The sequence below is a fragment of the Chelonoidis abingdonii genome, chromosome 1 (genome assembly GCF_003597395.2).
Source record: "Chelonoidis abingdonii isolate Lonesome George chromosome 1, CheloAbing_2.0, whole genome shotgun sequence".
Taxonomy (NCBI): Eukaryota; Metazoa; Chordata; order Testudines; family Testudinidae; genus Chelonoidis; species Chelonoidis abingdonii.
This window is the reverse complement of record NC_133769.1, coordinates 46,832,874-46,855,198: the sequence shown is the minus strand read 5'-3', so window position 1 is coordinate 46,855,198 and position 22,325 is coordinate 46,832,874. Positions and strand designations below refer to the sequence as shown.

Below are 22,325 nucleotides of genomic sequence, written 5' to 3'. Positions count from 1 at the left end.
TGAAGGTGGAGTCCAAAAGCTACACTGTAATGTGGCTTGGGACAGCTCATAGCAGGAGCTTCACCTCAGAGAGGGATGCCTGCAGAGGAATTAAGCACACACACAGACCACTGAAGAAAGGTTAAACTCTGAACTGGCTCCCTAGCTTCCCGTTCACTTGAAACTTTTAAGAAAAGGTCAAAAAACAGTGAAATTCACAGCTCATGTCTACATTTAATATTTGTGTGTTTAACATTAAATGCACAATAGTGACAAACTGACAGCAATAAGGACATTTAACATGGAGTTAAAGTTAAATTACTAGGAAAAAAGCACCCACTCTCTTTAACTTTAAAAACGAAGAAGCCATTACAACATTCTGGGCAGTAGTGATTTTATTGGCTGCCATAGGGCACCTTATTGTTTTTCTACACAGTTCCCAAACAAGTGGAAAAAACTTTAAAATTTTAATACTGTGTAAAAACCCCACTTGTCACGAAGCACTGCTATTGGAATAAACACATTTTTCAAGAGCTTGTCTGACTGTAAAAAATAATCCTATGAAATAAACATTTACATAAAAATACAGTAAAATGCACTTTTCCCACCTCAATAAATAGATTGTAACTCTGTTGCCATTTGGCAATTTGAGTCAACAGAGAACTTTCAATGAAGAAAAGGCTAGAGTGAAATTTCTCCTTTACTCTTACATTACATTTATTGCAATTGCATCCAGAACAATAAACCAGTAGATCATTTTTTTCCTTGTAGTCTTTCATTTTTATCTGGAGGGGAGAAAGGAGGAGTAGGAGAAAGAGGGGTCCATCTATAAAGATTTGCTACTCTCATACTGATCCCTAGTTTGGAAAGAAAATATGTTTTATTTTTACTAAATAAATCCTGTCCAAAGAACATACTGTTTTGAAAAACACTATCTACAAATTAGGTCACATTTAGAATAATAAAGTATAATGATCATATTCATGGTTTTTAAAACCTCTGTTTAATGTGTTTCAATTTAAAAATTAAACAATCATCTTAGGATAAAAATAGAGGTTTTTAGATTATCTTTAAATGAAACAGCTAAAATAAAGGTGCTGTTAAAAAAGAAAAGAAAATTTTACTCTTTTTACATATGTTGCAATTTTTAAACCCAAGCATTTCCTTGAATTGTAGCGCTACTATATATACACACACACAAAGAACCATATATTTATATCCACATATATCCCTGAACATTTTCCCAATGGTTTAGTAGAAATGTGTTCAAAAGTCCATTTTGTTTGCCTCTCAAATATAGGCATTTCTATGGAAGACAGTTATCTTTCTACTTTCTATGATGCTTTCTTTTTTTAAAGTGTCTTTAGTAGTGTCTATCTACTTGTGTAGATATCAGTGTCTTATATGCTGTACATCTTATGGATAAATATCACTGCATCCAGTAAATGGTGCTTTCTATGCAAAATAATTGTTTCATAGCTCTAGGAAGCTGAGAGACAGATCTTTGATCAACTGTCCTTCCATGGAGGTATCTCTATTTCTGTTCATTAGCCATTTTCTGAAACAGAATGGTATACTTAAAAATGCAGGAGATAGAACAGGGGAAAAACAAAACAAGAGCCCCATAATTTTGTGATTTCACACATTCATTTGTATCACCTACAATTCCTCCATTTCAAAGTGTGTGTTAAAGCTGTTTGCCATGGAGGTATTTTCAAAGATCCTTGTCAGGCTGGGTTTCAGCAGCTCTACTGAATGACATGACAGGTGTTGTGAGGTGTCATTCTTCAAGGACATCATTTGATCTGTCCCAGGATCCCTTCTGTCATAATATAGAGCCCACAGTAAAGTAATAGTGAGGATCATAGCCAGAATCTGTGTAACTCCAATAGAGATTCCTAGAAATCGCAGCACTTGCAATTGTTTCGTTCCTCTCAGGAAAGTGTACATTTTTTTACCACAGCCCTGTAGAACAAAACAGATAACAAAAGTCAGTCAACATTATTTGGATCTGCCTCAGAGTTCCAAATGCTTATTTTTAAACAGATATAGTATCTCCTATTGGCCTTTTGACCCATCAAGGGTTACATTTCCATTCTTGAAACCATGCTTTGTAAAATTGTTTTGCTTGCTTCTTTTCCCTTTCCACAATCTTGTCTCAAAATCCTTTCATGGATTTAATTCACATAATCTCCCAGAGATCTGTTTGTTCCATATTTCTCTCCACTCATGACCTCTGCTTATCTTATCTGTGATCCTATCAACCATGTTTACTTTGAAAAAAACTCAAGTAATTATTTTTTCTAATATTTAAGACAGCTCCATCAAATCTTTTCTTACTCATCTTTTTTCTAAACTACAGACTTTAGACTTTTTAAGCCTGTTGCTATAAAGCTTTTTTTAAGCTGTTGCTATTAAGCTTTTAAATCATGAGAAACTCTTTTAACTCCCTTTTGATTTTTCCAAACAGAACATATTTTTATAATAACACGAATAGAAATTAAACCAATATCCTAAAGCAAAGATTTGCCAAACTGTATAACCTCATCATGGCTTTCCCAGACTCTTCAAGTGTTTTAGGTACATACATTATATATCATCTTCTTATTCTGAGCTCCTGAACTCTGTAGAAAGAGTCTAGACAGTGGATAAAATTACACCTCTACCCTGATATAATGCGCTCCTCGGGAGACAAAAATCTCACCACGTTATAGACGAGACCGCGTTATATCAAACTTGCTTTGCTCCCCCCGTTCCTCGTTCCCTGACTGTCCCCTCCAGACACCCTTGTCCCTAATCACCCTCAGGACCCAACCGCCGTCCCCTGACTGCTCCGACCCCTGACAGGCACTCACCAGCAGCGGCGGGAAGCAGAGCAGCCCGGCCCCAGTCCGCTCCACTCCGCCAGCTCCAGGCTGCGGCGCTCCACTTCCCGCCGTCGGTGAGTGTGGGGAGACTGGGGAAAGGATGTCCCCTGCACTCACCTGCAGCAGAAAGCGGAGCGACGCGGCCCCCAGCCCGCTCCGCTTTCCTTGCCCAGCCCCAGCCATGTTGCTGGGGGGCGGCTGGGGAAAGGTCCTGCACTCACCTGCGACGGGAAGTGGAGCGACACGGCTGGGAGCTGGCGGAGTGGAGCTGGCTGAGGCTGGGCTGCTCCGCTTCCCACCACCGGTGAGTGCCGGGAGGTTGGGGAAAGGACACCCTCCGCACTCACCGATGGCGGGACGCAGAGCGACACGGCCCCCGCCCGCTCCACTCTGCCACCTCCCTGCCGCGGCACTCCGCTTCCCGCCACCCGGGAGTGTGGGGAGGTTGGGGAAAGGACGCACTGGCAGCGGGAAGTGACGCGCCGCGGCTGGGAGCTGGCGGAGTGGAGCGGAGCGGGCTCGGGCCGGGCTGCTCTGCTTTCGCCACTCCTGGTGATTGCGCGGGGGATCCCTTCCCTCAAGTGCCCTTCCCCGAGCGACACGGCTGGGGCCAGGGCAAAGGAAGCAGAGTGGGCTGCTCCCGGCCCCCCGCTAATCCCCCGGGGCCAGTCTGGGACTGCGGGCTCCCCAAAAGTGCCCTCCCACAGCTCCTGTCCCCTAGACCCTGCGGGGGGAGCCCCTGACTGCCCGCGAGACCCTCTCCCCTTATCGGACCCCTCAGCCCCGGCCTGGCCCGGCACCCTTAGTGTCGGAGCTTTTCCGCGTTGTATGCGAACCCCGTTTTATCGGGTCCAGTTATATCGGGTAGAGGTGTAGTTACATTAATGCTTTCCAGTGACAGAACAAAGCTAAATGGTCTTTCTGATTGTGGAAACACTGAAGGAAGGTAGCCTTTACAGAAGGATTCTTGATCTGTTTCTCCAAAGTATTAGATACAAGTAGGTTTCCTTATTCACAAAGTACATTTTTACTATTCCACCTCTTCCTTCTTCAGCTAACAGCCTCTGTTCATTGCAATGTTTTATACCTAGGGCAACTCACCAGGGCTATACCCTAAAACTAATCAGACTTTGTGCTCATCTGTACCTAGAAGATTCTCTGTGATTTTTAAATGGTGAAACCTTTAGGTTATAGACTGTTTTTATTCCTGTATCTTATATTGGGCTGAGCGTCTTATTGCTACTTACAGTATAGTAACATATTCAACCTATTTGAAAACATTTTGTTCTTGAGTAATAGAATGTTTAACATAAACTATCACTTACTGTAACTAAAACACAGCAAGGAGAGTAATATTGTGAAAAATTGCACTGATGAAGTTGACCAATCCCTAACAAAGTGGCTTCCCTATACACACAGCATTGTCACTCATCCCTCCCCTAAAATCACTCTTCTTCCTCAGCAAACTGGTCTGAATGCCTCAGTGCTGCTCTGTCAATCAGAATTATTTCAACATTTTATACTCAAGGCCACATCACCTTCTTATTTATTATATCTATTACCATAGCACCTAAGAGTCCCAGTCATGACCAGGAGCACATTGTGGAAGATGCTGTTCAAACATAGAACAAAAGATGGTCCCTGTCAAAAATAACTGCAATCTAAGGCCTTTTCTACACTAACAGAGTAAATCTAAGTTAAGCTAGTTAAGTTACATAAGTTACTAAGAGACGTTGACATAGCTTAAATCAACTTACAGCGATGTCTACACCACATTATAATCCACAGGTGAGCGCTCTTCCATCAACTTATCGCATCTTCATCAGACCCACTAAATCGATGCCGCAGCATCGACTGCACCAGTGCCTATCTAGCTATACTGAAGACAAGCCATTAGCATCTTATTGCGGTGATCACTGCATGCAGCGCCTCTCCTTCCATTCATGATCACATAATATCCCAGCATGCAGCTACAGCCATTCCTGACATGGAAAAGTACTATTAAGAAAGTACTGCACTTCAGCTGTTTTTAAAATGTAAAATCAAGGCAGAGTCAGGACCATGTGACCACCCAGCTCTCTGCACACTATCACCAAGTGCTCCTTGGACCACAGTTTGATAACCACTGATGCAGACAATAATTTTACAGGAAAACACCCAAACCAAAATATCCAAGGCTGACTGTCTTCTCTCTGCAGAAAAAACATGTAAGGAGCCTTGCAGAGTCTTTCTTGAACCAGTCTCTCTTGAGAAAGAAGAGTTTTGGGGAGGTGGGGACACAGATTTTTAAGCCTAGGCATCCAGTCCCCTGTCCTGGCCATGTGTCTCATGGATCTGTGGGAAAGGGAGCTGTCCTGCAGGGATGGCCCTTTCACCCTAACACCTTTGCAGCCGTTCAGTAATAACTGTACATGGGGAACCAATAAGAGGAAATACAACTGCAAATTATATTTCATCTCTGCCCAAATTTCCACATTAAAATCAATCCCAAGGGAAAGTCCTGTGGAGAGTGGCACTTCAGCTCCTTCAGCCCAACCCAGCTCTATCCCACCCCTGAACTCTACAGAGATTTAAAGGTGGATCTTCTGCACAGGGCAAGCAAGGGGAAATTCACAGAGACAAAGGTCTGCACAGGATAGTGTGATGTAAACACACAGTCACTAGTACCAATAGGACACTTCAATAAGCCATCGGGTTGGTCATGTTATTTTCAAAATGTTGTTACTGTGATTATGACCCTATTAATCAATTCCACATAGTCTTATGACAAATAAGTAACTGGCCAAAATGACAGGCTTTTAACACTGAGCATGACCACGTTAGTATTCCAGTCATGTTAAAAGCTTCCAGAAACCAACATTTATTTCAAATGCCAAAGTCATAGATGCCCATTTACATGACTAACAGCCTGATTCTACAAGCACTTCTACATGCAGACTCCCACTGAAGTCAACAGGTCCCTTACTTAGATCTGAAAGGAATAAACTATTCCCATGTATTCTGAAAACATTATGCCAGAATACATTAAAGAACTTGGACATCTTTGACAACACAGACTTTCAACAGTTTCATTCTGTCAATGCTCTAACACAGGTGAGACTCAGAAAACAACAAAAAGCAAATTTGGGCTTCTATGAAATTTCAAAACAAAAATCTTTGCAGCAAAAGACCTTTAATTCAAACTGATACAGAACAAGAAAGTCACTTGGGCATGTTTTCCTAAGCAAAATACATTGTTTCAATTATGCTGCTCCAAATTTGTTTTTAACTGTGAAGAAACTAGCTGCATTTAATATTTTCTGATAACTGATGAGGAACTAAAGTGCATGCTGGTCACAGTTACAAAATGCTTACCCAGAGCAGTACTCAAATTCAGTTCACCTGCTGCCTAGAGGAAACATCAGCATCTGAGAACAACAGCATTAATCCCTATAGCTCCTGCAGTACAGACATGTAACTAAGACAAATTATACCAGATCTCTCTAGGCCAGGGATCAGCAACCTCTGGCACGCGGCTCATCAGCATAAGCACCCTGGCAGGCCGGGCAAGTTTGTTTACCTGCCGTGTCGGCAGGTTCGGCGGATCGTGGCTCCCACTGTCCGCAGTTTGCCGTCCCAGGCCAATGGGGGTGGCGGAAAGCGCCGCGGGCTGAGGGATGTGCTGTGGCTTCCCGCCTCCCTCATTGGCCTGGGATGGTGAACCACAGCCAGTGGGAGCTGTGGTCCGCCGAACCTGCCGACATGGTAGATGAACAAACTGGCCCTGCCCGACAGGGTGCTTACCCTGACTAGCCACATGCCAGAGGCTGCCAACCCCTGCTCTAGGCTGCCTCCTTCCACTTAATGATGCTCTTACATTTCTGCTCTGGTTCACATTCAAAATCAGTTTCTAAAACTATAATTATTCAGCCATTCCCCATTATCCCCAATTTATACATTTTATTTATGCATATTATATATACTCAGAGTTGGTAAATCGCAATTAAAAGACATAAATATACTCTCCTAGGCTGAAGTAAAAATCTATGTCAAGAACAGCTCTTACATTAGTGACAACTCAATACCAACTATAACAATTTGTAATGATCATTCAGTATAGTATTACTTTCTCAAGTTTGCAAAGTTATAAATTTAGGGCCTTATTCTCATTTATACTATAGCCATTTTACACTGCTGGCAGTGTAAAAGGGCCTTAAAGTAGGCAAAAAATACTTTTACACCCACTTTAACACTCAGTGTTGAAAAGTGGCCATAGCGTAAATGAAAATCAGATTCAAAAAGTTTAGTTCCACTCTGAAAGGGACTACGTACAAATGACATCAACTTAGTTAACAGATCTGCTTCATATATGTAATCAGAGTCCATCAGGTTATAAAAAGGAAGGATACTTACCTGCAATTTTGCTTCACTGAAGATAACATCTTTCAGAATTCTTATGCCTAGGCCTTAGCTTCTTATCTTTAGAACAGATGACCTCTCCTACCTCTCAAGATTATATTTTTTTAATTGATTGAAGGCAGGTAGTGATCACACCACGCCCACTACTATGATCTTACATCACCCTCTGATGACTGCTGATCTTCAAATGTTCCAGACTATTCTTTCAATTGCACAGGAAGTGAAGCTCCCAAAAAGAAAACCAATTCACAAAGATCAACATATGCAAAAAATAATAGCTCAAAGGCAAAAAAGGTGTAAGAGGAAAAACAACTCAGAAAAAGGTTATTTCCAAAATCTGCAGTGCAATGGGTGGGGGAGCAGGATTCCAGTAAAACGATATCTTCCGTACACTAGCGTTACAGGTGACTCATCTTCATTTCAGTAACAATGCCATCTGTGCAGGATTCCGACTCTTCAAGAATAAGACGCTCAGGAGATATTTTAAAAGACAATTATAGCACAGCTGCATTGAGCAGCAGCTTTGTCAATGCCCACCATCAATCCAAACACAGACTTTTTTCCATCATAAAAAAAGACTATTAAGTTCTCTCTCAAAATGCAGCATCAGGTGTTAAGGTACAGGCCTGCTGAATGAACCCAAAACTAGAGAATCAAACTCATGGGGAAAATGTTTTTGCCAACTGAAAATATGGTGCCACTTAACACAAAGCAAAAATATTTTTTGTGGTGGAAGAGCAGAAGCATGGCCTGCCTTAACTTGCAGTACTGCAGCAAAGAATCCAAAATAGGATTCCTTCCTGGAAGACGAATTAATCCAATAACGCTTTGGGAATAGGGGTGGAGGGAGAACCATGTAGCTGCCTTTCAGATGTCTGTGATGGAGACATCCACAAGCCAGGCAGGCTTGCCTTGGCATATCCTGTAAGGTTCAGATCACAAAGGTCATTGCAATGGAAAATTAGTTGCCCTATCTAAGGATGTTAGTCTGCTCCAAGTGAAACTAAAAAGACTGTGGACATCAAGCACAGGGAGAAAGGACTCCCTGGAATGAGGACATGGAGTGGAAAGAATGTTGGCAGAACAATAGACCATGGATGTTGATTTCTGATCCCACCTCAGAGAGGAGTCCTGGATGAATCCTTAGCACCACCTAATTCTTCTTAATTGGGTATAATAAGGTGGATCAGGCACTAGGGCCTCAAGCACTCTCATTTTATGAGGCAACATATTCCAGTGTACAGGACAATGGGTTAAGAGTCAGGAGACTGGGTTGTATCCTGTTTCTGTCACTGACCTGCTATGTGACTTGGGCAAGAAATTTCACCTTTCTGGGCTGCATTTTCCCGGTCTGTAAAATGGACATAATGATACATAGCTTTCCTTTCTAAAATGATGTGAGATCCACAGTTGAAAATCTCTACATAATAGCGATGTACTGATTCTTTAAATCAAGACTGGGTCTCTTTCTAAAAGACATCTAGTTCAACCATCAGTTACTGTGTGTGATGTCAAATGGCATTCTTTGCCCTTAGAGCATCATCTTATCCCAGACAGGTATAGCCCAGACTAGGCTTTCATGCTGATCCCATCAGGCTGAAAATCAGGGCACATTACCCCATCTCAGTCTATTACAGCTTGGCTCCTAACAAGGCTGTCTTTAATTATGGTGTCTCTAAGTAGATAGCTGGCTCTTATCCTTCAGGCATCTCTGAAGCAATCTACCAGAAGGACCTTCTTCTCTGAGTGGAAAAGGTTTATCATGTGGTGGAATCAGATCTCAATGGACCCTTTTATCTGCCCGGTACAAAAACTGTTTGAGTACCTCCTTCTTGTTTTATTTGACTAGGTTTATTTAATTGCAGTATGTTTTGGCCTTCTGGTTCATTTGGAGCTTACCACTTTTAATGCAACCCTGATGAAATCTCCTTTTGAACCACTGAGTTCCTAAGACATGGAAAGTCATTTTTTTGGAGACAGTGAGTTCAGTTCATGAATTCCTGGGTGGAAGGCCAGAAGGAAACATCATAATCATTTAGTCCTTGCTCAACTCTCCAAAGGTCCAAAGTGAGCAAACAGAAGTAAAATGCCAAAAGAATGCAACATCACCATAAATTCCTGAGTAGTAAATTGCAAAGTTATTGCTATAATGTTATGTCTTAAGTGTAAAGTTAAAAGCTATTTACTCTTAGGTTTTTTGTTTTGTTTTTAAGCAATGAAAAATACTAAGTTATCAACAAAATAAAACTTTTACATGCTTTTAATATTTGGTTGTTTTTCACACAGAATAATATTGTTACATTCAAGTAGAAACTACAACCATTCCAAGATACTGTCGGTTCTAAGAAATTCAAGTGATCTAAGTTTTGAAATAGGATGAAATGCTATTCCTGATTACCAAAACCTCAAACTTATTTCACATACCTAACATACACATGGAGGCAAATGTACATTTGCTCTCCCCTCAAAGGCCATTTTCACATTTAAATACTGTATACTATGTTCCTTATGCCTCCATCTTGGAGACATCAATCACAGTACTATTGAGAGCACAACTAATGATTTTCAGCTTTCTGCCAGCGTAAGTGATAATGCCTGCAAAAACAGCATACTTTGATGAGGCAGGCTCAAGAGCAAGTCTGCATGAGAAGAGATAAGAGCATCAATAGCGAAAGTGTTTTCTTAGTTTTAACATATTTTGATCCTGCACACACAGATTGTTTGTTCAAGTGATGCTATTAATCTCTTCAGGTTCAAATGTATTCCCTCTCATTATCAATTTTTTATTCTTTTTAAAAAAAATATTATATACAACTCAGCAATAATAGTGTAGACCATGGAAAATGATTGCTTTGGCATAAGGTCTCCATGTATATTCACACAGGAGTGACTGTGTTATTTGTCTGTGTGCATGATCCCTGCTGGCTGAGGCATCAACAGAGTTCTTGGATTTTCAAAGGACTTGCCAGAGGCATCTTCCTGTCTAGGTACTTACGTGGTCATCATTACCATAGTATCTGAGGACCTTCACAATCCTAAAATCTCTTTCCATCCTGGTGAATTGGAGAAACGGAATTTATGAATTAGTGTGTGGTCTTCTATGTCCACAGCCATTTGGAGGTTCAGTAATCAGCTTGCCAAAACTGGAAGACTCATGTGACTATATTATTCAATGTAAAATAGCTATTTCAGGGCTTAGACATGTGCAAGGTGCTAACTGCATTGCTAATGCCTTATCTCATTTCTAGGTGAGCAGATTTTTCAAAGCTTCAATTGAAAGCAGGCCACAAATCCACCAATTCTGTATATCTGCTATGGGCATAGCCACATTTCACAATGGAAGATTTCTCTATTACCTCAGTAACCAAAAAGAGGAAGCCAAATTCTTAATCTTTAAGATGATGATACCACCCCTGTAGCTTCAACTGAGTTATACCAGGAATGAATATGGCTCACTATATAAAATCTCCCCCTCCATTTCCACCCACCAACAGATCCTTCTGCTTACCACAGCCTTTCATGAGAAGCATGACAACAGATCCATCTTTCGGAATCCATTGTCAATATATGCTCATATATTTGGAATGTGCACCTTCACAGCAGGAGGAGTTTCCAAAATATACAGAAGTGGGAACGGGGTGAATGTTTGAGGGAAGGAGAGAGGAAAGAGAGACAAACGTCAGGGAGACATCTCTCTCTATGGTGGGAGAGCCTTGCCAGAAAAGAAAGGGAAAATTCCAAGGAACTCAGCATGAACGCCAAACATTTTTCAGACTTACATGTTATGAGTTTGGAAGTCACAGAAACATGTAAGTACACACCCTTCTGAAATATTTAAGTGTAATGCTATTTTTTCCTCCCCACCTCTTGATAAAGATCACTAAGGTCCTCATGATGTGCCTGCTTGGAGCATCCCGGGAACTCTCTGACACAACAGGAGTCAGGAGGCCAGTCCATCTCTGTCATTTCCAGCCAATCAGTGAAGTACACCACTCCACAGCACTTAAACTGCAAAGGAAAAGTTAGCCAAAATCAGCGACTGCAGTGTGATGCTCTCTCGTCATAAAAACTAAAAACTGAACAAACTTTTAAAAACATGTATATAGAGCCAGACATACACTGGCTATTGTTTTTAGATATTTTTTCCAGCAGCTCCTGTACAGAGCCTCATTTTATGGATGCCTCTGTTGTGCCTGGACATAACCAAGACAAAAATCAGCCAATTACATTGATATGTGATCTGTCCTTTCCCTCCCCACCAACCCCTAGGTCAGTGGTTTTCAAACTTTTTTCATGTGCGGACCCCTAAAAAAATTTAGAATGGAGGTGCAGACCTCTTTGGAAATCTTAGACATAGTCCATGGACCCCCCAGTGATCCGCGAAGCATAGGTTAAAAACCACTGTTCTATGGTAATCACCACCTTTCATGGACCATATGTTGAAAACCACTGCCCTACTTAGTGCTTCACAGAAATTGCCCAAGCCTGCAATGCTGCTGTGCTTATTATGGGGGTAGCCAAGAGAAGTTTAATAGGAGGAGACACTAGTGGAATGGAGAATCCCTATAAAGCTAGAGCAGACTAGAGGCAAATCGGCGGTGGGGAGGGGGAGCGGGAGGAATGCATAGGAAGAGATGTGTCAGAGCAGGGAAAGGGACAAAAATAAGGGAAAGGAAAGAAAATGAGAAAAAAGTGAAGACAATAAAAAAGCGGTAAGAAAAATACTGAAATGGAAAAATGAGGAGGAAGGAAATCTGGGGGGGAATAAAGTATCACAGGAGAACATAATTTGTATAAGAATCATAATAGTAGGAACTCTGACCACAAAACACACCATAATAGATCATAAAAATCACAGTAACAAGATTATAACCTAGTGTTGGGATTTCATTTTTTAGGCTGCATTCACAACAAAGAGGGCTGATGCAATGGCTCCAAACTTACTTGGTGCAATCCCCTGTCCTCTGTCCATTGCCTGGACACCAACTCACACATTCTCTCCCATCATACCCTGGCATGGCTGCCAACTATCACCTCTCTTTTCCTGTAAATTTTAAATTTTTTCTTCCCCTCTATCTTCTGCATCTCATCAGAGTCCCAATACTAAATTCTTACTTGGTTTTCCACCTACCTTTTCATTCAGGCCAAAGTCTTACTGAATTGCTGGGGAGTTCTGCCTGACTGAAGACTTCAAGCTTTGGCCCCTCATGTTACCTGCTTTGGGCTTTTTTCCCCACCTGTTTTCACTTCCATTCTTCTGCTTCCCGACTGTCCTTCTCCCAGCCCCAATTCTCCCTCTCTCTACCTTCCTAGCCACAAGTTCACCCTTTCTGGTTGTTGGATCAGCAATTTGGTCTTAAAAAACATAACGTGATGGTTAAGAAAAACAGATTTCACATCTCTCCCAAAAAGTTATAAAATGCAGAAGACTGAGCTCACGGCTGATAAAAAACCTGATCTTTTATGAACTAAGAAGTCTGCATTCCAACTTCGTAAAAATGGCCCAATACACCAGTGTTCATTCATGCAGAAAATAAGTACATCCAATACCTGATCTGAGAGCAGACAAAAATAGTTAGCATAGGCACAGATTTTTAAAGATATTTAGGCCCTTAACTTCCATTGATTTCCTTCCTTTAAAAATCTGGCCCCAAATGCTCAAAAAATGAGAACCCATCAGTTAGCGAGGCAGTATGCTGTACTGCTGAAACAGTTTGTCCAATTAACCTCAAACTTCCCAAAAATCATTTCCTCTGACTATGGACTAAACACAAGAAATTCCTATTATAAAGGGCTTCCCCCCCTCCCCCCCCCCGTGTGTCAGGGTTTGTTCTTTGGCAAGGAAGTTGATTTTTGATTTATTTAAAAATCAGCCTTTCCAGAGGAAGAGTCATTTAAGATTTACAGGGTCATTGCTGTGACACTATGATAACCAATACATAAAGGCATCTTTTTTATCTAACCAACACATACATTTAAACCAAGATATCATAAAGCAGTGTGCACGGAAATCAGGAATTGTTTATATTGTTTCAGGTAGAGACTATAGACAGACTCTCTCAATCTACCTAAACATGAAGAACTACTGTGTTTCTAGTAGCATTTGAAAAGCTTTAGCAGAAGATATCTTAAACTCTTCTAATCCTTTATTTATTCTTTCTTTCAGGTTCTAACACAATTACAGACTAATCAAGTGTAGTCAGGAAATGTTTAAACAAACAGGAAATCTGCAACAATGATAGATTTCAGCATTTTAACAAAAGCAACACAATGACAAGCACTTAAAGTGTTCTTTTCCTGCATGTGAACATGTATCTGGAGCTAATAGTTTTTACCTTGTACATGCTCCTGTTTCTGTGACATAATAGTTCATTCTTTAAAATGAATACAGTTCTGTATTTCTGAAGGCTATAGAGCAAATATGTGAATGTTCAAGCCATGTTATTTTACCTAGTGACAGGACATAAAACTGACCACTTTAATGGAACTGTAGTCCAAGAGACTGTAATGGCAACTGCTTAGAAACAGCCTTTCATACTCCTTTCCAACCAATATAATGTCTCAGATATGGCAAATCCATAGAAAGGACGCTACAAATGAAAGCATGCAGTAAGAGGGGAGGACAATAATACTAAAATACCACATAGGATGTTCACTTTACTATATATGCAGTGAGTCAATGTTCAATTCTTCATACTTGTATTCTTCACTGAAATAAAAATAAAGGTCTAGGTGCTCCCATCTTTGGCAGAGAAGTAGTAGTTAACTGAAGGTATTATTTAAATCCATGAACGTTTTTATTTTGTATTATTAGTGGTATATAAATGCAGTAAAAGTTTTAACACACACTGGCACAGGTTTTTAATTAGGCCTCAAATATTGCATCCACAATTAAAGGAGTCTGCAACTGTACCGTTTTTAGACACCTACCTGATCTGCAGGTGCAATAAGGTAGCTACGTTTCTAAATCAATGCAACTGCACTCACAATATTAGAGGTCCTTTTTTATATTGTAAGTCAGCGGTTCTCAAACTGTGGGTCAGAAACCCAAAGTGGGTCACCACCCCATGTTAATGGGGTTGACAGGGCTGGCTTAGACTTGGTGGGGCCCGGGACTGAAACTGAAGCCCAACCACCACTGCCCGGGGACGAAGCCTGTGGGCTTTAGCCCTGGGCATCAGGACTCAGATTACAGGCCCCTGCCTGGGACTGAAGCCTCTGGGCTTCAGCTTTGCCTCCTCCTCCGGGGGCTCCAGCTGGCTCAGGCTTCGGTCCCCCCTCCTGGGGTCATGTAGTAATTTTTATTGTTGAAAGGGGTCGTGATGCAATGAAGTTTGAGAACCCCTGTTGTAAGTCAATGGTTTTCAACCTCTTTTTCATTTGTGGACCCCTAAAAATTTTCATATGGAAGTGCAGATCCTACTGGAAATCTTAGACAGTCTGTGTACCCCCCGGGATCTGCAGACCACAGGTTGCAAACCACTGTTCTATGGTAACAATAACCTTTCGTGGACCCCTGAGACATAATCTGCAGACCACAGGCGGTCCAAGGACTACAGGGTGAAAACCACTGTTATAAGTCTTTGTCGGTCCATTTAATGAAATATGATCTGTATATAGAACTAATGCAGCTATAGTGCATTCTTGGAATTATATATAAATAATGTAAGTTACAAGAAGAAGGGAGGTGAAATTATGAAAATACACAATTCCTATGTATTTGTCTAGAACTTACAAGAATTTGAGCGGTTGTGTGCCAACAGCTTTCAAGGACTACACCAAAATATAAGCCATCAGTTAGCTTGCAGAAAAAGCCTTACCTTTTTATTTATAACTAAACCTTTTTCCATCAAACAGATAAGTAGCACTTCATGCACCATTACATTTCACGGACTGACTATCTTCTTACCTCCCTCTGAAAGAAATTCCAAGCATGAGTAAGCCACTGGTACCTAGGTAAGCCATAGTTGGTCATCCTGGCTTTTAAAGTGACCATATCTGACCATTGTACTGGGATCTGAAAAGAAAAGACAAAAGTGTTTCAAATAACTAGAGAGACTGAGAGTTCTCTAATAAATCAATCATCTTGTGCCTGTAGAACCAATGTCATCTATCCTGAGGTTCTAAATGCAAGTTACTTTGGATGTGCCACCTCAATTAAAAAAAAAAAAAAAGAAAATAAATGTTTTGATTTTAAACATACGCAGCTTTAGTTGCATTAATAGAAATAGTGAGAAAAATATTGTTTTTGTCACTTGCTTGTTTAGAAATACGTGTATGGCAATAAGGGATCTAGATATCCATAAATAAAAATAATATATTTTACAGCATTTCCAAGGGTTATGTATAAATTTCAATTAAATTATTATCAGCTGTATCTCACAGAAGTCCAGTGAAGCCCAATGAAGTCAAAAGGCAGCAGATTTAAAACAAATATAAGGAAGTACTTCTTCAAACAATGCACAGATAACCTATGGAACTTGATGTTGTGAAGGCCAAAGGTATAACAGGGTTCAAAAAAAGAGTTAGATACGTTCATGGAGGATAGGTCTATCAATGACTACTAGCCAAGATCATCAAGGATGCAACCCCATGCTCTCTGGGTGTCCCTAAATCTGTGACTGTTGGAAACTAGGACTGGATGACAGGAAATGGATCACTCAAATTGCCTTGATCTGTTCATTCCCTTTGAAGCATCTAGCATCAGCCATTGTAAGAAGACAGGATCCTGGGCTAGATTGACTATTGGTCTGACTCAATATGGCCATTCTCCCATTCTTCTTCCATTTACATCAAAGAGTTTTGAATCAAGTCCAGTGTGTACAAGTTTGAGTGCATACTGCTTCAAGAAATTAAAGAGTAACTTCTGTTCAGTAAGCCTTTTCCCCCATTTTTTTGGAAATGTTTTCTTTTCAGACAAATTATTGGGAAAGAGTTGAATTTTTTTTTTTTAAATTGGAGTATAGATTACATGTCTTGCTTTCTCTTTTATTTCAGACCCAGACACCAGGAACATTGTGAGAATAACAAAGTAAGTAAAGGTGGTCATAGCTGACATAAAAGTAGTCAGCGTTAAGATTAGAAAATGACTTCTGTTTCAGCTGGACCACTTTTATTGTACAGCAACCTAACAAAAGGAGTTGAGTACTTTAGTGTAGTCCTTCAGATACACATACTGTTCACGTTATTTTTAGTTTGCTCATATTAGACTTAATAGTTGCATTTAAATAACTCACAGTTTCAAAGTCAGCTTTATTTTCATATATTTTGTGAAAAAAATATCCAGCTATTCTAAAGCCATTAATGGTAACTGCTAGGCTTTAGTTATCTTTTTTCAATTAATGCTTCCAGTAACAGTTTTCTGTGAAATTTTACAAGGCCTGAATTATTATTTATTACTTATATCATAGTAGCTCCCAAAGGAGAGCTTCATTGTGCTTGGTGCTGTACAAACATAAAACAAGAGATTCTCACTGCCTGAACGACCTTAGTCCAAAAATAGGGTGTTTTGTTAAATAATATTTGTTATATCTGGATTAGTTATAACTGCAATTTCCACCTATTCGGAAATTAGCTTGTCTTCACATTTCCACTTATTAGCTTGTCTTCACATGTCATTTCACAAATAAAATGTCTCAGAAATACAACAATGCCTTTGACAGACTGGGGATTCTATTAACTGTTTTGTTTTGGTTTTTTCCTTCTCAGAGGCTATGATCTCAAAAGGTTTGCAAATGTCCAAATTAAAAATACATCTTAGCAGCAGAGTACTAAAATGAGCACTTGCATCTCTGGGACATTCCTGCTTTTGTAACTCATACTTCAACATTTATGCTGGTCACCACAATAAAATTTTTCTTTATATTAAATTAGAAATCAGGACTTTGCTTTCTTTGGATAACACTTGATACGACTTGCAGTTCAGATCACGCTTCTTGACTTTTTTTTATTATCTTATTTTAGTTGAATCTAGTCCAAGGTTATGCACGTAATACAAGGCATCCAACTTTTTTGAAGATAATGAAAAGCAGACACAAATTAATGCAAAAAAGTGAGAGAAAGAAATTAAAAAGTAAAACAAAACCAACTTACAAGGCAGTTATGACGGAACTAAGAAGGTATTTTAGAATCTATACCTTTGTCACCTTGACATTCCAGAGGTCAAACTCCAAGCATTTGAACATAACTACTAACTAAATCCCAAATAACTAATTCACTTAGTAGTACATATACTATCTGTTCATGAAAATCATTTGCGTGGCTTCGTTCCTTGAGAGGCACTTTCCTGTATGGTGTAGGTAAACTAGAATTCAAGTTTATGGTTTGATTTTTGAGCATGAAAGTTCTCTATGGTCTTGTTTGCTGTTTAATTTTCGCTTGCATTAATATGTTACTAGTTTTCTAACAAGTATCAAGTCTTGACTGAAGTTCAAGTTAACTGAGAACCTGCTCTGGCTTTTCAATCTTGTGGATGGAAGAAATTAGTTATAAGGCACTTTTCATTCTGAGAGCTATCATAAGTTGGAAGCAAAACTATTTATATAGGGACGCTTTTGGTAGACTAACATATATGCCGAACAGGACTCAAACTGGGATAGTATTGGGGTTATGACTCACTGACATTTTTTAACAGCATCACCCACACCCCTATACTAATGCTAACTAATTCTCTGAAGCTCACCAAGGGCTCTTATGATTTCATTATAAACTGAATCCAACATGGCAGCACGGCTCCCCCAAGGAGTTCTAGGGAGTCTCTTCGCTGCCCAGTGTGGAAGACAAAGGGCCTGCATGTTCTGCATTCTTTCGATGGGCCAGCCCCTGGAAGTGACCTGTAGATATTGTAGAACCATGCTGAAGAGCATTTTGGGTTCTGAAGTGCTTTGCTTCAGGTCTCAGAGCCTGACAGTCAGTAGCAGGACTTGGGAGTAGAGGGCCTGCAAGACTAGTGTTCCTGGCCCACCCCACAGTGTGAGTAGTAGTAGGATGAGGGCAAATGGGGGCAGGAGGATCACAACGACAGAAGACAGAGGAACAAACAATGGGGCATATGGGGAGAGAAGAAAAGAGAGCAATAAGAAAGTAACCAGGAAGGAAAAGAAACAAAATGGTGAGAGCACAGAAGAGGGAAAGAGAGGAGGAGAGAGAGATCAAGACTCACAGATTTTAAGGTCAGAAGAGACCATCATGATCATCTAGTCTGACCTCCTGCACATCGCAGGCCACAGAACCTCACCCACCCATTCCTGTAATAAACCCTTAATCTCTGGCTGAGCTACTGAAGTCCTCAGATCATGGTTTAAAGACTTCGAGTTTCAGAGAATCCACCATTTACACTAGTTTAAATCTGCAAGTGACCAATGCCCAATGCTGCAGAGGAAGGCAAAAAAAACCAAAAAAAAAACCAGAGGGTGTCTGCCAACCTGACCCAAGGGGAAATTCCTTCCCAACCCCAAATATGGTGATCAGTTAGACCGTGCACATGTCAGCAAGACCCATCAGCCAGACACCTGGAAAAGAATTCTCTGTAGTAATTCAAAGCCCTTCCCGTCTAGTGTCCCATCAGCAGCCATTGGAGAAATTTGCTGCTAGCAGTTGCAGATCAGCTACATGTCATTGTTGGCAGTCTCATCATACCATCCCCTCCATAAACTGATCAAATTCAGTCTTGAAGCCAGTTAGGTTTTTTTGCCCCCCACTGTTCCCCTTGGAAACCTATTCCAAAACTTTACTCCTCTGATGGTCAGAAATCTTTGTTTAATTTCATGCCTAAACTTGTTGCTGGCCAGTTTATATCCATTTGTTCCTGTGTCTACATTGGTGCTTAACTTAACTAACTCCTCTCCCTTCCTCATATTTATGCCTCTGATGTATTTATGGAGAGCAATCATAATCTCCCCTCAGCCTTCTTTTGGTGAGGCTAAACAAGTCAAGCTCTGAGTCTCCTCTCATAACATCTTAGTATCCTTCTCTGGACCTATTTCAGTTTGAATTCATCTTTCTTAAACATGGGAGACCAGAATTGCACACAGTATTCCAGATGCAATCTCACCAATATAATGGTACTAACATTTTCCTGTCTCTACTGGAAATACCTCACCTGATGCATTCTAGGACAGCATTAACCTTTTTGACAACTGCAACAGATTGGTGGCTCACAGTCATCCTATGATCAATCAATACACTCACTTCCAAATGATACGTCCCCAGCTTATAACAGAAATTCTTGTTAGCCCCTAAATGCATGACCTTGCACTTTGCACTGTTGAATTTCATCCCATTTCTAATACTCCAGTTTTCAAGGTCATCCAGATCTTCTTGTATGATATTCTGGTTCTCCTCTGTATTGTTAATCCCCCTCAACTTTGTGCTATCTGCAAATTTTATTAGCGCACTTCCACTTTTTGTGCCAAGGTCAGTAATAAAAATGTTAAATAAGACTGGTCTGAAGACCTATCCCTGAGGAGCTCCACTAGTAACCTCCCTCCAGCCTCACAGTTCACCCTTCAGTATGACCTGTTGTAGTCTCACCTTTAACCAGTTCGAACATTCAACACTCAGATTAGATATTTAGTTCTATTTATTCATATTCTAACAGTCCACATTACTGAATTTCCCTGGCAGATGTGGAAGAACTTGGGAGTGGTGAATCTTTGGACTGGTTCTGACCTGGTTAGGGAATGGGACAAGGCAGATGGACAAAATTCCCTAGAGGTTGATGGATATCACTTCTTGGTTTTGTTTTTTACGTCACTGATGCCATAACTTATGGTAGGACAAGTGCCAGCCTCAAGCAATGCTGGATTCTGCTAGTGTATCCCAGGGTTATGGGTCCCACTAGTAGAATATCTGTCTGGAGGGATGAGGTCACAATGGTCCAAAGTGCCCACAACCCAGATCCAGTAGGGGGCCTGGCCCATCTAAGGTATCCTGAAAGATGAATGATTTTGGCTTGGGGGAAGGGTATAGCTGGTGAACTTGAAGGATGCTCATTTCAATGCCTCCTAGAGGCAGCTACTACTGATAAGACTCCTATAGAGCCATGGATGTTAGTTATAACTGTCACTCCTGGCAGAACCCCTGAGAATGGTGGCTGTGGCCAGGGGATGAGTCATACCTACGATCTACCTTCCCAATTTAAAAAATGTATCATATCAATGCAACCTGACATTTAAGCAAAGTGATATATTTAAATGATGTTATATTAGGAGCATAAAACACCGCTCTGGAATCTGTATAGCAAGGGAATGAGTTCTGATTCAAAATGCTGCCACATAATTTCAGAGCGCAGATCTGCCAGAAATTCCTTTGGTTCCAGTACTGTACAAATACCAAATGAGCTCCCTCCCTTTTTACTGCAGTATAATTGCTACACACTGGCTGCTGTTGACAAGACCAGTGTCATGGGCATATCTTGGCAGCTTGGAGGAAATTTGTCACTCTGCTCATAAATAGGTATCAAACTGAAAATGAGACAAGACAATATACGAGCACGCAGGATAATATGATAGTTTGTTTTCTGTTCAGTACTTAGCCAATTCCCTTCATAATGGATACAAGTCTCCAGTTTGAAAATTAAAGGCTGGTGATAAAACCTCCTTAGAAGTTTACAGAAATCGGTTTTATAGCTGAGACATGTTTCACGTTAAAACACAGGCATTTATAGTTTAAGGAGACATTATTAACGACCTCAACAAGCAGTAAGTCATTTATGGAATGAATGCACTGTCTGTTTACAATACAGCACAGCAAGATTTAGTCAAAGTGAAAGAGTCTTGGACCAACCCCCTCCCAAATCCCCTCAAAACACAGAACTTAACCCTGCAATCCTTACTGAATCAAAACTCCCACTTGACTTCAGTGGGAACTTGTCTAAGCAATAAATAAAACAGGACCTAATGTTCTGAACCTCATAGGGAGAAAATTTCAGACTGGATCCTTTTAGAAAGAACTGGTTTCCCAGAATTCTCTATATTAACACAAACCAAAATGCCTGAAGTTAATACTAGACTGACAGAAAGCTATAACCAAAGATGCACACTACAGCAGTTGGAGAATAGCTAGCTAATGAAAATCTTTGTTTTCTTCTATTTAATAATGTATCCTCCTTTTCTGACTCACCGTAATTTCCTGCTCGTAGGTCCAAACACCGCAGGCCAGTTCAACACAGAATATCACAAGCAAACTTCCAAAATACTGTGGAACACAGAAAAATCTTAGTTATATTTTTACAATGAAGTTAACACTGTTAAAAAAGCTATTAAGTAATTTTAAAACACTTCAAAACACCATTAATTTTTCATATAACTAAGAGAGTGAAAACCAAAAGTATTAAGGCATGATGATTCATAAAATAAGCCCTGAAGTTTACCTTTTGCTATAAAACCTGTTTAAAGAATGTGACAAGATGAAATAAATGTGGTTTATTTCTAATTGACTTAATATGAAATATGTCAAGCATTGCCATGGGAATATGAATTAATTTCCAAGTTACCTCATGGAACAGGACTATCATGACATTTTACACAGAAACAATTCCAAAAGAGGCTAATATTTTTGTTCCACACACACACCAAACCTCATCATTTCCCACTGTTCCTTATTTAGAATAACTAGAGGAGTTGCAACCAAAACCCAAGTAGAGCTAACAACATGAACATGCTAGATGGAAAAAATCTTCAAAATGTTTGTAGCAAGGAGGAAATTCTATAGGTCTATGTAGTTAATAAAATATTAAGAAAAACTGTATGCAATATCAAATAAACGATTGAACTTGTGGGATGAAGCTCCACAGAAGGCAAGACTCTGCATGATATGCAATTGCTGTAAATCTAAAAGTTAGTTCAGTTTGCTTTTATTTGACGTGTACCTTTCGTCCACTCTTGTGTGGTACCACCTTCTTCCACGTAGATGGGCTGAGTCCCTCCCTGTCTGCCACAGAGCAGAAAGACTCCATTTCCAAACTCACACCCTTTCTAAGAGTTGGCTTTATTTGGAACTCAAAAACAATTAACACAACTGAAACCTCCCACTAAGTTTTCCCCCTGAGCTTGCCTGTTCTTAGAACTTCCCTTCCCTACT

The 22,325-nt window shown here is 40.3% G+C and overlaps 1 protein-coding gene across 1 annotated transcript in view; it reads right to left on the bottom strand.

Annotated features, from left to right (window-relative positions):
* Positions 1-364: 364 nt before the first annotated feature.
* TSPAN12 (tetraspanin 12) overlaps positions 365-22,325 on the bottom strand; it is a 65,862-nt gene continuing 43,901 nt past the window's right edge. The window contains exons 5-8 of the mRNA XM_032796225.2: positions 21,366-21,440; positions 15,154-15,261; positions 11,109-11,252; positions 365-1,944 (exon numbers count right to left, since the gene is read on the bottom strand). Of these exons, the coding sequence (XP_032652116.1) occupies positions 1,639-1,944; positions 11,109-11,252; positions 15,154-15,261; positions 21,366-21,440 (633 nt within the window). The 3' untranslated portion in view covers positions 365-1,638. The remainder of the gene's footprint in view (positions 1,945-11,108; positions 11,253-15,153; positions 15,262-21,365; positions 21,441-22,325) is intronic.